General features: G+C 36.0%; 1 protein-coding gene across 1 annotated transcript; it reads left to right on the top strand.

Annotated features, from left to right (window-relative positions):
* Positions 1–1,942: 1,942 nt before the first annotated feature.
* LOC126690097 (uncharacterized) lies at positions 1,943–2,356 on the top strand. The gene has a single exon (XM_050385227.1). It carries the CDS (start codon positions 1,943–1,945, stop codon positions 2,354–2,356), a length of 414 nt encoding a protein of 137 aa, XP_050241184.1.
* The last annotated feature ends 13,811 nt before the right edge of the window (positions 2,357–16,167 follow it).

The following is a 16,167-nucleotide window of genomic DNA, read 5'->3' as shown; positions in this document are numbered from 1 at the left end:
TGAAATCCATGATGTGTATGTATTAATTCATTAAATCCTTTGACTTTAAATTCTTATGTCTATGAACTGATTGTCATGTTTTTTTTTTGTTGGTATATGAATATTTTCTTGTTTCTTAGCTGTCCATGATTAGAATTTGACCTTCTTTTATGTTTTGTTTTGAAAAATAAACTCCAACCCAACTAAGCCCTCATACAACTAGTTGTGTGTTAGTGTTTGTGTGTTAGTGTGAGCATATATATGATGATATAGGTTTCACTCTTACTTTCCTTTCTACCAAAAAATAATATTATATTGGTCTTAATGTCAAGACCAAAATATGGTCTCAAGATCGAGTCCAAAAGGTGATCTTAGGAATAAAATCGAGATCATTCTTAAGGTATCAATATTGGGACAGTGGGTCCTTAATCAACCATTTGTCAATAAGAGCATAATGAACTCATTGTAATTGGCATAAGCTATATGTAATCTTCGAAATTATATAACACATATTATGCAATGTGATGAATGGTTATTTATCTTGAGTAGTTATTTAGTAGGCTAAACTTGTTTGCCAACTAACACATATTTGCCAACTAAATAGTTCTTTTAGAGAACTCAAAAGAAATAAAGCAAAGAACAAAAAGCATAAACTAAAAAAGGAGGACTTTCCTCAATCTAAGAACCCCCTGGATCAATTTACCACTCCTTTCAGTCTTGAAGCAAAATTTCTGCCAACTAAGACACAAAAGAGTTAGAAATTTCTAATTAAGGTGTTTTGTTGTTGGTGTTTTCTAATTTATAATGCTGCTGCTGCTACTTTTGCTACTCTCTACCTAAATAAGAGATGGAGGATAGCTTATGGGTTGAATTCTATACAGGTGTGTGAGTTCTAGTTACCCATATAAAACAAGTGTTTTCCTTTTCCTTTTATGTTAGTTTTTATTTTCCTAGTCAGAAAGATAATTTTGTCTTGCCTTTTTAGGCTTATCAAAGATTTTGTCTTGCTATTCTGATGGTATTCTCCGACTCCATAATTTTGTAAATAGAGTCAAAAAAGAATAAGGATCGTCGTTCTAAACAAGAGGACTTACATACTGCTAGTTCATGCAGCTTTGCCGTGCACGTTGCAAAGAAGGTAATAAATATTATGACTAATTTTTAAATGATTTGACTTATCTTAAGTTTATGTGGAACCAATATTTATCACTACATAAATATGTCGTTCATATTGCAGGCAAAAGCGGATGGACGTCCTGTAAAGCGTGCAACATTATATTCAATACTACATACTCGTAAAGATGGATTTGCAGTTAATCCTATAGTGCAAGCAAAAATGGTGAGTAATCCATTTGTGGTATCATTTTCATTGTCAATCATTGCATTTGCTTCAATAGAGTGGTTTCACAATAACCATATTGTTTAGCATGCTTGTTGCAGTTCTAATTTTATTGAGTAAATGCTTATGAATGACCATAGTTGAGGATATGTATTGTTGTTTCAAAATGTAAGAATCTACTGAAGTTGGTTATTGTGAAATAATGAACCCAATTAGCTTTTATAAATACTCTAAGAACTTTACAATATTATTAAAGACTAAGCATAAGCAGATTCTATCACTAACATTAGCACATATAGTTTTAACACTAAGCTTTCATCTCCACAAACTTTACCATAGCTTCCTGTATTCTTTCAATCCATATATGGTATATAAGAGAATTTCATTTCATCAATGACAGATGAAATGAAATTCTATAAAGAGGATAACTAGTATTAATTTACTTCCTCTCTCATCTTTATTAATAGTTTCTTGTATTGCTATAGAGAGGACAAATTTTGGCTGCATCTTATTGTATTCATTATATTGTGTATGCCTCTCAATATAATTTTTGTTGTCTTCAATCAACTGATGTTGCTAATTTCTAATTATTTTGTTTTGTTCAAACCCAAATATCAAGATAAAATGAAGGTGTTGTTGGTTGAACCTTCAAATCAATTGCAATCATCTGACACAAGTGGTAGTATTGCATGGGCACCAGACGATGTGTTTGCCAAAGTGATGGGTAAGGAGCACAAAGGTCGTATTTGTGGGGTAGGATTTGATCCAAGCCCAAGTAGCCGAAGTAGCAAGAGTGCTCTTACGGACCTTCAAATACGATCAAGTCAATCAAGGGACGACGAAGTTGCACAACTAAAGGCTTCCTTGGCTGAGATGCAGGAGAAATTGTCCTCTTTTGACGAAATGAAGGAAACACTTAGCCAATTCGAAGAGATGGAGCAAAGAATGGCTCGCATGCTTCAACAAGTGCAACAAATAACTTCACAATGCAGTCAAGTTGGCATTAATGAATTTGATTTTGGAGTTTCTAATGGTTAATTTGTGTTTTTGGGTTAATTTGTATTCAGATAGTAATAAGGTTTGCGTTGAGTTTTTTGAGCTTTCTTTCTAAGCTACATGATTTATACTTGCCAGTTTTAAGGTAATATATAACTTAGTGAAAACTTTGGGCTGATTAGCACTTTGGGCTATTGAAAAATATCAAAAGTGTGTAAAGGGGTTTGGTCCTTTAGGCTGATTAGCACTTTGATTAGCACTTGGAGTCTGATAATGTTGATTAGCACTTGGGCTGATTAGCACTTTGATTAGCATTAGATATTGGATAGTCATTAGTATTGCCTCAGGACTTACTTCTTGGACATTTATAGCTAAGGTTGTGTCATTGCTAGTGTTGATTTTATTGGCATACTTGCTATACAAGACCATTTCTAATAGATCTTGTAAAGGGATTTGGAAGTACGTGATCATGGGAACCATTTTAAGTTATTTGCTCTTAGCAGTGCATTAGGCCTCAGAAAGTAGCATAAGGAGTCTTGCTCTGGTTTCTAATGTCATTGGCAGAAATTGCATCCCTCAACTAATTTATACAATTGGGTTCTTGTATATGCCATTTGTATTGAAATTCTTCTATATTCTGCATGGTTATAATTTAAGCAAGGTTTGTTCTTTAGGTTGCATACTATTTTCAAAATCTAAGTTTTGCCCATTTATGTTCTAAGTTTGTGGTTTTTGTTGGACTATGGTTTGGTATAACAAAGCCTAAGCGCAGCTTCCTTATTTTCCATTGATGTTGCTGTAGTTAGTGGGTTTTATGTTGATTGGGAACATAGCGGTACTCCTGAATGAATTTTTATGGTGATCAACACATGTTCAAGGGGATGTAGTTTTTCACAACCTAAATTAAATTTAACGTGATTAATATTCCACATGAACAAGATTCATTTCTTCCTTGTAGAAATTGAGTTTATACTTTAAGGTGTTTGATAGTTGTATTGTGATTTCCATATTGTAGTTGCAGCCTTTGAAACTCCTAATTTCCTTTGTAATGCTCATGCATTAAGCAATTTTGGATTCTAATATTTGATATCGTCGTGTCCTAATAAATGCCTTTTTTTTGTGTATGTAGGACGTTCCTCCGATCCTACAATCCCTAGCTCTCCTACAATCCCCAACTCTCCAAAAATCATCAGCTGCATCCCATCAACCAGCTTATAAATTTTATGTTGGTGTTTGAGGACATTTTGTGTACAAAGAACCACATTTGAACAAACACATTTTTTGCAAGTGTTGAAAAATATTTTGAAACACTTTGAAACTTTGATTATGGTATTAGTTTAATTTAAGTGTTGAAGGACTTTCTGTGTACAAAGGACCACATCTTCTCTTTTGTTAATTTTATGATGATGAATATAGACAATGTTATGTAGTTAATATAATGTTATGTACAAAGGACCACATCTTTTGTTTTGTTTGTATTTGATAATATATTTCTATGTTAAAATTACGTTAGTTTGGAGACATTTGTGGTATTGTTAATTAGTTACATTTGTGGTATTGTGTTAGTAGAGCTAAAACTATTATAGGTTCTTTGTAACAGGTCTATAAAAAAAATAGCGGTTTTAAAACCTGCTGGGGAAAAAAAAAAAAAAAAAAAAAGAACCTATAGTGGCGGTCAAAAAGCACAACTAAATGTGCATATATTATGATTTAAATGAAGCCCTATAGTAGTGCTTTTTGCCCGCCGCTAAAAGTGTACACCCATAACGGTGGGCATAACCCGCCGCTAAAAGTCAATTGACACAAATTATATCCTCGTATGGTGGTGGTTTTCTGCTCGCCACAAAAAACTAAAAACGCTACTAAAAGGTACATTTATAGCGGCGTTTTTTGTTACCGCCACAATAGAGCTATTGTGGCACCACAAGGCTAGCGGGTAGAACAGCTGCAATAGCACCCGCTGCAATAGGCCAAATGGACCTTTAGCAGCGGTTTTGGCTCACCACAATAGTCTAGTTTTTTTGTAGTGGTGGGTTAGTGTATTAGGGCCAGTTGTGAGCTATGGCCTTTGTTCAAAATGTGCTATTGTGTGCGTATAGTGTGGGTGGGTTAGTGTGTGGGGGCAGCTGTGAGCTATAGGCCTCTGGCCTTTCACCTTTGTGCAAACTGTGTTGTGCTGTGTGCACTATGAAATGCCAGTCAGCCAGTGTGTTATTTTGTCAAATTCAAAAATATAATCTGAAATATTGAAATTGAATAAAAATCCAACACACTTCAATCTTGAATCTACATGACAATTTCGTAAAGACAGAGAGGGAGAAAGGGTTACCTTTGCTATGCCCACACCACCATTCTTCAATCTTGAATGTACTATGAATGCAATGAATTTGATGCAAAGAATGACTGAATAAAAGAAAGCTTATAGAAAAAGATCAAGGATTCAAGAATCAAGATGAAGAAAAGAAAGGTAAGAATGTAGATGGAGAGGCAAAGAGATAAAGAGATGAGAGATTATTTTTCTTTTGTTTTAGAAATTTATAATCTCTATTTTAGCATATTTCAAGACATTTAAGTTGTATTATTAATGAATTTGTCTAGTATTAATTTTGATTTTAGCATATTTCAAGAATGGGTTAATGAATTTGTCTCCTAAAATTTTATTTTGTTAGCCTAATTTTGACTATTTTTGTTTATTCCCTTTTTAATCTTTTGTATTTTAGGATACAATGGGATCTTTTTAATGCATTCTATTTGAATGTTCAAATAGTGTGTAAAACCTATGAATGTTTAGACCCCCAAATTACAAAATACCAATTCAAGCTTATTATCAAATAATGTATGTGCGGAATATGAAAATAAGTTAAAACAGAATTGATGAAACAATCTAAACCGAAAATAATCACAACCACTACAGGAATTAAATGACAAAGATTAAGGGAAGAGAGATGCAAACATAAAGACAACACAACGATGTGTTATCAAAGAGGAAACCTCTCTGCCACCCTCCAAGCAGTCAATAATCCACCAGAGAATAAAGTTAGGATACATAAACAGCAAAAGACCCTCCAAGCCTAATCTACCTAATGTACCTAAGCCCTCCAAGCTTCTTGCTCCAACGAGGTTACTCCGAACCTATGTCTTTTCTAACTTACCGAATCCCACAATTAGCCCATTGCATCAACCAATATCAATTGGTCCCTTCCTAGCTACTTTCCAAGCACCAAATAACCTTCTCATATATATTGGTATGGTAAGATAAGGATTTGGCTAATGTACCTCTCAAGGATGTAACAATGGAGAGGGTGAGAGTGGAGGAATCTAGAGAATCAAATGATGAAAATTATGGATGAGTCAATCTTGTTTTTCTCTAGGATTTCTCTCTCAAAATTCTCTCTAGAAGCTCTCAACAATATGTGGGTATAAGGGTATTTATACTAGTGTGTGTTTGGAATGCAAAAGGTCAGGTTTGTAACAAACAGAGCTGTCCGGCGACTCGGGCTCGCGACTAGAATGAATCACGAGCTAACTACCTGGTCAGACTGGAAGTTTTGTCCTGTAGTACTCCAACTAGCATGACTCTTCAGCTCCCTTGCATACTTCACACATGTGCCTTTTTTGGCGACTCGCCAGTTGCGAGGCCCTGCTGGAGTGCACACTCTTAAGTTTTTCTTCACACTCTCTCACACACTACCCTTACATGATTTCCACCTAAATACAGTGTTTCTAAATGTTGAATTACAAGCAAATTGGCACAAAATAAAACCAACAAAATGGTTAATTAAATTCAACCTTACAATCTCCCCCTTTGGCTATTCCATGACAAAACCCTAAAACAAACTCTATACTTAACATGTGAGTTAGGAACAGTTGAACAAAACTCACTCACACCTAACTCTAGAATCTGTGAAGCTCTTGAACCATACGTACAAGTATTTCCTGAAAACAACAACACAATATGATCATTGTATGCAGAAAACTTGAAATGCATATGGAGTAAGCACAATGCGATCAAGCAAAATGGAATGAAGCAATAAAGCATGGCTTGACCAAAAATGAACAATCACTATAAATAGTGATCACAATGACCATTCACACAAGGAATGAACATCTAGACATGCAAGATAATAAGCTCAATGCAAAGTACCATTTGCATGTCCAGCACTCAACCGATACAAAAACTAAAAGTAATTGCATCAAGGATATAAAATCCAACAAGGGCACAAGAGTGATGTACTTAAAGAAATGCATAACATTAACAACAGGTACTAAGCTACAAATCGAGTCACGAAAGAAGCGACTGGAGCTTCCACTTGCGAACAAGTCGCCAAATCGAGTCACGAAAAATCTAAAACCCAAATTTTTGAAAAATTTTATAAGTCTTTTTCACGACTGGGACTATGACCCGCTAGTGAGTCGCAAAAACCTTTTGTGTAAGCTCGCAACTGGGGTCATGCGACTAGATCGACCCACGAAGCAAGTCACCAGAACAAGGCTACACAGTTTTTGAAAAAATTGAAAATTTTCAAAACAAAAATACTTTCCAAAAACAATTAAAAACACTCAAAAATCTTTTTGTGTTTGATCAACATAGAATTGAGCATGTGCAACACATTTAATCAAGTACAATCACACGAATGAATAAGGCATTCATTGAACATAGACATGTGTGATGTGTGTGGGTACCAAAGATGAGATAGTCCTTAGTCTAATGTAAAGTTTCAATGATCAATTCAACCAAGACATACACAATTAGCACGAGGAAAAGTGACCGATCTCAATTATAGAAATATGCATATATGACCTCCCACAAAACTTGATAACATAACTTTGAAACTTTTCATTTGGCTCCATATACATCATATCATTTGATCTTTTTGAATCATTACATCTCATTTTGAGATCGATGCCTGAAATTTTTAATATTTCAATTTAATGAGCAAGCCTTTAGCTTTTTGGGCATCATACATTTTCATAAAGGTCACTTTCCCTTTTTCCTAGTCAAATACTAGTATGTGTGATAGCTTTTCCAGCTCATTATCTCTTTTCATTTTGAAATTTACATTTGTTGAGCTCTTTAAGCAAAAAAAAGTAAAATAAAAGAGTGGGAAGATATATAAGCACAAGTCTATGCATGTCTCAAGATCAACAAAACCATTGACTAGTCATTCATGACAAGTTTGAAGATTTATTTACAACAATCACATAGACGTCAAGATTTCTCCCACAATGATATGAGTGCACAAGAAACAAGCTACGCTCATAAATGCATAAGGCCATTTGTATGAAGGTACAAGGCAAAACTTAACAATGCTGATCAAATTTTTTGGATTTTCTACTTTTTATGTGTTTTTGGATTTTTGACATAAAAGCAAGAAAAGATTGATAAAAAACAACAATGTAAAAACATTTAAAGTAAAAAGCAAACAAACAAACAATTTTCAACACATGCTGGAGAAATAACATAAGTCACACAAACAATCAATGTCACAAAGCATAGGAAGTATTAATGCATGGACACGTTGTAATGCTTATGTATGTGTACCCTTCTTCACCCACACGACAATTGCATTTAGGGTGATATCCCTAGAGGATTGGGTACGATCGTTGTGACTTTCAAACCTTCTGGTGAAGCTTGCCAAATAGGTGGTGAATGCATCAATCATCCTCATCACATCCCTTACTCCAAGATCACCTTCTTGACCTTTTGATTGCTCAACAGTCCAATTCCCTTTGCCATGTTTTGGTCCTCTCGACCTTTGAGCACTTGAATTCTTCAATACTTTAAGTTTATGACAATTTGGTCTGGTGTGTCCTTGAATTCCACAATGATGGCAGAAGTGTTGGGTTCTTGGACCTCTTTGTGACTTTGGGAGTGATTTCCCTTTACCCTTAGGTTTGACCACTGATTGGTTAGAAGGCTTAGTCATAAACCGTTGGTCAGTCACATTTCTCTTCTTCTCTAGCTTCACTTTCTTAGCATTCGTGGTAGCTACCATCGGTTCTTTGGCTTTCACAAACTTCATTTCCTTGGATATATTAGCAGCTGAACTGCTCTCTCCAGTGTATCCCAATCCGCTTTTGTCGGAGAATGGTTTTTGGAGTTGGCATTTCATCAAGCTTCTTGGAGGAGACTCGCTCTACTTTAACATTAGCTTGAACCACCTCAAGCTCAAGAAATTTTATCTTTGACTAGGCTTCGGTCGGCTCTCCATTCAGTGTCTCCATTTCACATTTGGTCTCCTTGTATCGCACTAGAAGACTTCTATAATCTTCCTCTACCCTCTTCATCTTTTTAATGGCTACGTTAGCCACTTTTGCATATTCACCGGTCTTCTCAAGGAGGGAATTGTAGGTCTCTTGTAGTCCTACTGTTCCATCATCTTCCTCATCATCAGATTCCTCTACTATCCTTATTGACTCCAATTAAGTGTGCTCACCAGGCTCTTCCACTAGTGCACCCAAATCATCCGAAGATTCCATAGGAGCAATGGTCATGAATGCAGAGAAGTTTCCCTCTCCATCATAGCTTTCATCTGAATCTAAATTAGAGGAGTCTGAATCATTAAGAGTAGTAGCATACACTTTGCCCTTCACTCTCAAATAATTGGGAAACTCTTTCTTGAGATGTCCATGTCCGTTGCATTCAAAGCATGTGATTCTTTGAGAGGATTAAGAGTCCTTCCCATCTTTCCTCTTGAAATCCTTTTTCTCCTTTCTGGAATTTGGGAATTTTCCCTTCTTAGCAGACTTTCCATTCTTCTTGAACTTCAAGAACTTTCGGAAATTCTTCACAAGATATGCCACATCTTTATTGACTTCATCCTCATCCGATGAGTCGTAAGCTTCCACCCTCTCATTAATTGTCTTAAAAGCAAGGGATTTGCTCTTCCTTTGTGATGGCAATGACAGCTCATATGTTTGAAGTGAGCCAATTAGTTTTTGAATTTTGATATCATCAAGATCCTTACTCTCTTCAATTGCTGTAACCTTTGCACGGAAGCTCTCCGGCAATGATCGAAGAATTTTCCTTACTATCTTTGAGTCCTCCGTTTTCTCACTCAAATTGAACTTGCCAATAACCACCTCATTCAGCTTGCCATAGAATGAGTCGAATGACTTGTCTTCACTCATTTTCAGCTTTTCAAATCGAGTGGTTAGCATCTGCAATTTAATGTCCTTCACCTTCTTCGTGCCTTTATAGGTGGTCTCCAATATTTGTCATGCCTCCTTGGCAATAGTTACGTGAGAAATCCTATGAAACTCATCTAGAGAAACACCACAAAAAATTGCATTCAAAACTTTACTGTTAGCGTTAGCTACCACAAGGGCTGCCTTATCCCATGTGGATTTGGCAACCTCTGGCCTAGTCCATCCAACATCCACCGCATCCCAAACGGTTTCATCAATTGAACACAAAAATGCCCTCATTCAGACTTTTCAAAAGGCATAGTTGCTTCCATCAAAATATGGTGGAGCATTAAAAGATTGAGACCGATCCATCTCAAACAAGGTCAAGGATCGTACTAAGGTAATTAAACAACAGCAAGTGCACCCGCTCTGATACCAATTGAATGTTCAAATAGTGTATAAAATACCTATGAACGTTTAGACCCCCAAATTACAAAATACCAATTCAAGCTTATTATTAAACAATGTATGTGCGGAATATGAAAATAAGCTAAAACATAATTGATGAAACAATCTAAACCGAAAATAATTGAATGTTCAAGGACCGATCCATCTCAAACAGGGTCAAGGATCGCACTAAGGTAATTAAACCACAGCAAGTGCACCCGCTCTGATACCAATTGAATGTTCAAATAGTGTGTAAAACATCTATGAACGTTTAGACCCCAAATTACAAAATACCAATTCAAGCTTATTATTAAACAATATATGTGCGGAATATGAAAATAAGCTAAAACAGAATTGATGAAACAATCTAAACCGAAAATAATCATAACCACAGCAGTAATTAAATGGCAAAGATTAAGGGAAGAGAGATGCAAACACAAAGACAACACAGCGATGTGTTATCGAAGAGGAAACCAAAGTCCTTGGCATAAAACCTCTCTGCCGCCTTCCAAGTGATCAATTATCCACTAGAGAATAAAGTTGGGATACATGAACAGCAAAAGACCCTCAAAGCCTAATCTACCTAGTGTACCTAAGCCCTCCAAGCTTCTTACTCCAACAAGGTTACGTCGAATCTATGTCTTCTCTAGCTTACCAGATCCCGCAATTAGCCCATTACATCAACCAATATCAATTGGTCCCTTCCTAACTGCTTCCCAAGCACCAAATAACCTTCTCATAGATATGGGTATGGTGAGATAAGGATTTGGCTAATGTATCTACCAAGGATGTAACAATGGAGAGGGTGAAAGTAGAGGAATTTGGAGAATCAAAGGACGAAGATTGTGGATGAGTCAATCTTGTTTTTCTCTAGGGTTTCTCAAAATTCTCTTTGGAAGCTCTCAACAATAGGTGGGTATAAGGGTATTTATACTAGTGTGTGTTTGGAATGCGAAAGGTTAGGTTTGTAACAAACAGAGCTATCTGGCGACTCGGGCTCGTGACTGGAATGAGTCGCAAGTTTGAGTCACGAGCTAAGCACCTGGCCAGACTAGAAGTTTTGTCCTCTAATGCTTTAGCTGGTGTGACTCTTCAACTCCCCTGCATGCTTCACACATGTGCCTCTTTTGGCGACTCGTCAGTCGCGAGATCCAGTCGCGAGGCCCTGCTGGAGTGCACACTCTTGAGTTTTTCTTCACACTCTCTCACACACTACCCTTACATGATTTCCACCTAAATACATGGTTTCTAAATGCTGAATTACAAGCAAATTGGCATGGAATAAAGCCAACAAAATGGTTGATTAAATTCAACCTTACACTATTGACCAATAAAATGATTTAATTTCTTTTTGTAATTAAAATATAGAGATAAATATATTTTATATATAATTTTTTTTTAACAAGTGGGGGTCTTCTTTTATTTGGGGGCCTTAGGCGATTGCATCAATTACCTCTATAGTTCAGCCACCCTAATCCTAAACCTAGGATCGAACAAAAACCTAACCAAACTATGTGACCATCTAGGACAAAAATATGGGAAAGAAAACATTACTAACTTACCCTCATTTTCCCAAGTCCAAAGTCCAAACTACTATCAACAATCATAGAGACAGTGGAAACCTATTTTTGCAAGTAGGAAAGACCCATCCCATTCACAGTTTACCCTTTACACAGAGACCCATTACACCCACAAGCAAAACCAAAAACTGTAGTGAAACAACATCAACTCCCCACTTCCAAACCAAACCCAACCAAGCAGACCATATAATTTTGAATGTTGAAACACCTAAACATAGCAAAATTACAACATAAAACCATCCTCTACGAATATGATCTTTCATTCTTTCTCTATACAAGTGGAAGCTCAATAGTGCAAAACACTAAAACTTGTTTAGACCCCCAATTTTAAACTTACAGCTAAATTGCTTTTGACTTACTCAACTAAGTGCGGAATAAGAGTAATTAATGTGCAATTAATCAAAACTACTACTTAGTGCATATACAAGCATAATCAACAAGTAATTATAAAGCACAAGTAGTAAGGAAAGAGATATGCAAACACAAGATAACACCGAGACGTGTTATCGAAGAGGAAACTGAAGTACTCGGCGAAAAACCTCTCCACAGTCCTCCAAGCCAAAATGATCCACTTGTAAATAAAAATGGAGTATAAGGATATCAAAAAGGCTCTCCAAACCTAATCTACCCATTATACTTGAACCCTTCGAGTTCCAGCTCCTAACAGACTTCACCGAGTCATGTCTTCACTAGTTTATCTGAATCTCACAATTAGCTCCAAATTGCATCCACCATAGAATGGCTTCTTCCAATACTTCCCACATGCACGAAAACAACTCTCAACACTCAGATTGGGTGAGGTATGTGTTTGGGCTAAAAACCTTTTAAGGATCTGTAATTAGAGAGGTATGAGTAGAGGAAAACTAAGAGAAATGAGTGGATGATTATGGGTTTATAGTCTCTAACTTTCAAGTGTATTTCTAGGGTTTTCTCTCTAAAAGTCTCCTTACAATCGTGGGTAATGTGAACTTTTATAGTATAGGTAAAGAAATTAGGAAAGCACATTAAAACAGCCTAACAGTGCATCTCGCGGGTCATCTCGCGAGTTGGCCTAGTTGCGAGATGCCTCCTAAGACTTAACTCTTCAGCTTCCAGCATGTGCTTCTCACGTGGCCTTTCACAGGTTGTCCACTCGCGAGCAAGTTGCGAAGTTCTCTGCTCTTCACAATTCTTCACCAAACTCTCATACTCAACCCTTACATTAAATCTCACAAATATATAGGGAATTGATTGACTAAGTACAATCAAATTTGACATGGAATTAATGCCAACAAAACATAATTGAAAATTACAACTTTACAATCTCCCCCTTTGGCTATTTCATGACAAAACCCCTAAACAAACTCTAGACTTAAAACATGAGTTTGGGAACAAAGACAAAACTCACTCAAACCTAAATCTAAAACCTTTGAAGCACTTGTAACATATATACCTATAACTCGAAACACTTGCACATAACAAATAACTTCATTAAGATTGAGACAAGTAGAAATCAAGACATGTATATAGAACAAGTCAAATGTGATCAAGTAAATACCAAGAGAAAATAACTTAAAGCGCAACTTGATCAAACATGAAAAATCATTGAGAAATGACTACAATAAACATTTATCGAATAAATAAATATCCGAACACGCAAGCAATTAAGTGCAACACAAGAACTAATAGCATGTTCAACAAGCATATGATGCAATAAAGAAAACTAAAGTAAGAAGGCAATAGATAACTAAATGCATCATAAAAAGATTATAAAAACTAATTACAAAAGTACTAAAGATAAACTAAGTTTTTAACTAAAGTACTGAAAGCTTATATAAAGCAAAGTAAAAAAAACTGGGCATAACAAAAGCTACTAGGATTTCTACTCCCCCTTAAACTGTACTCCCACTCAAGCCAATACTACTCCCCCTTTTTGACCGGAATGGCCAAAGGTACCAGTCATCTGAACCCCCTATGTCCTAGAAGTGGCTAGAGAGAGAAGTGATCTACTCTTAAACGTAGACAAACTATCTTCTAGAGTATATAGTATGCTCATTAAAGGACCTTTGCAAGTGGTCCAATCGATCCAAAATCAGATCAAGGTGGTCAAGAGCCTAAACTAGTACTTGAGGCTGAGCTGATGCCTATGGCTGTCCCTGTGGCTGAGCCTGTGGTGGTGAAGTTGAAATTTCCTCCGAACCAAGTGTAAACCGATCAATCTCATCATCAGTATTACCACCTTCAGCTTCAATAGCCTTTCCTTATTTGAAGTTATAAATATATAAGTTATGTATATTATGTGTGTATATATATCTGGTGCGTAATTCCGAAATGGTGCACTAAAACAAACCGGTACTAGAATATTATGTTCCAATTGTCAATTTGGATCGGTCTCTAAAACGAAATTCAAAACCTTGGACGGAAAACCGGCAGCCTCTAAGAAAGTGGACAATGGATTCTGACTCAACCACATCTTGGGCAATCAGGCAAAATAACAATACCCATACAAGCAAGGATCTCATTAACTTTTATGCTATTGTGAGCACATAGCCACAAGAAGAATTTAATCCTTAGGGGGGTAGGAACCTTCCACACCCACTTATTGTCCCAATGATCTTGAACACCCTCATCAGCAGATATAACATAAGCATCTTTGCCATTAAAATCTCCATTAGAGGAGTTCACCCAAATTCTTTTGTCTTCTCAGTCTCCCATTTTGTTAATGGGGATAAATTTAAGTCTAGCAAAAATATCAAAAGGCAGGACAAATGGCACGGCATTAACATCTACCACTCCATTCCCAAACAACAAGTCTTTAATTAGCAGGTCTTCATCTGAGGGCTTGATAGGCCTACAATAAGGGCTTACAAGAATCTCGTTAAAATAATAATGCTGTTTATTATTTTTTCTCTCTTCTCTCTGACTTTCTCTTCTATCTCTCTCCTCTACCTTCACTGTTGGGACTCAAGAATAAAAAACACATAGCTTTAAGCTTCTAATAGTAGCTAGTTTTGATTCAGCTATTGTTCTTGCACTATTTGTAGTCTCTGTTGCTATTTACTTGTTTAGGAAGATTAAGAACATGGACAAGGGGATATTTGGGGACTAGCATAGTAAGGGGATAGAATATAGTAAGTTAACACATGTTTGAAAGGTTTTAGCAAACTAACATCTCGAGTTTTGGAAACTCAAGTTCCATATAGAACTCGAGGCTTAAAGACTGGCTTCCTACTTGCTGAGTTGGACACTATTATGCCACATAGATCTCAGGTCTTAAAGACTCAATTTCCATAAAAGAATAAGAACATGATGAAGATCTGAGATTCTGAAGATGAGGATCTGAGATTTTGAAGAAATTGAAGACAAAGAGAAGAACCTAGAGGAAAAAGAAGAATAGTTCGCATGGGAAGATCTGAACACAATGAAGGATTCCACAAAAGAAGACAAGACTAGGTGAACAAAGAAGAACAAAGAATAAAGGAGTCCACAGAAGAAGAAAGGATGAGGTGAACACAGGAAATCGAGTTTTTAAAACTCGATTTCCATGTAGATTTTTTTCCACATCAGCTTACCATCACACACAAATTGAGTTTTAGAAACTCGAGTTTTTGAGTCTTGAGATGCTAGTTTCCTACATAGTTTTACAAATATGACAACTAACTAAAATATTTTAAAAATAATGTTAAATGAAAAAAAATAAAATAAATAAAATAAAAATTCCATGGACAAAGTTAAAGATTGGAGACTTGAATTAGGCCCACATCGTTACTCCTACCAAGAACTAAAGAAAGCAAGTAAGGGTTTGGGAGGAAAAAAAGATACTTGGTAGTGGAGGCTTTAGTCTAGTTTACAAAGGTACCCATACCAAACTCAGCCACAAACCCACAACCATCAGCAACAACGACCACCACCAACCAACAACAAGCATGTCCTTCACAACTCGAAATAACCACATACCAAACACAGTAAAATCCAATCACATACCCATAACAAATCCATTACCAAACCCACACCTATAAAGCTTTCAAAGAAAGTCAGAAAGAAATTAATAAAAAGAGCTTCAAGTCAACCATTAACATATAGAGAGCTTCAGATCAACCATTGAAACCCACAAAGAGTTTCAGATCCATCACAAATCTACCATTGAAACCCACAAAGAGCTTCAGATCCACCATTGACACCCACCACCACTGACAAGTGACTACCCACAACCAAAGCTAAAAATGAGGGTTCGGTTAGAGAGAAAGGAGAGAGGTCTAAGGTGAGAGAGGAGTCCAAGAGAGTAAAAATAATAAACAACGTTTAGATCGTTTGTATTTTTTTTTTTTTTTTTGAAAAATAATTACAACATGCTGTTAACCCCACAGCTCAAACAGTTTCCTCCCTAGACCCCCAAACGTGTATGGGAAAGTGTCAATTCAGTTACAAGGCCTTTGGCAGACCGTTTGTGTTAAATGACTAATTTAATCAATACTAAAATGTTTTGGACCTAGCTCAAATTTTATAGTTAATTATTGGATTTTACGTAAATAATAATTAATGGTTTAAGTTTTTTTTTTTTTTTTTTTTCGAGAAAATTATTTAAACTTAAATATATAATTTATAGGCTGTCAAAATGACACTATATAAGTATAATATTTTATATTTTTGTTCTTTTTCTATTTATTTATTTTGGATAATGTACTTATTCCATAGATAAATACACTGCCAGCAACCACT

This window comes from Quercus robur, chromosome 6 (assembly GCF_932294415.1).
Source record: "Quercus robur chromosome 6, dhQueRobu3.1, whole genome shotgun sequence".
Taxonomy (NCBI): domain Eukaryota; kingdom Viridiplantae; phylum Streptophyta; class Magnoliopsida; order Fagales; family Fagaceae; genus Quercus; species Quercus robur.
The sequence above is the reverse complement of the archived record's forward strand: the minus strand, read 5'-3'. Positions and strand labels throughout refer to the sequence as shown.

Bases quoted from the DNA above. Each gene is read 5' to 3' on its own strand.
- LOC126690097 (XM_050385227.1), top strand. From the start codon at position 1,943: ATGAAGGTGTTGTTGGTTGAACCTTCAAATCAATTGCAATCATCTGAC.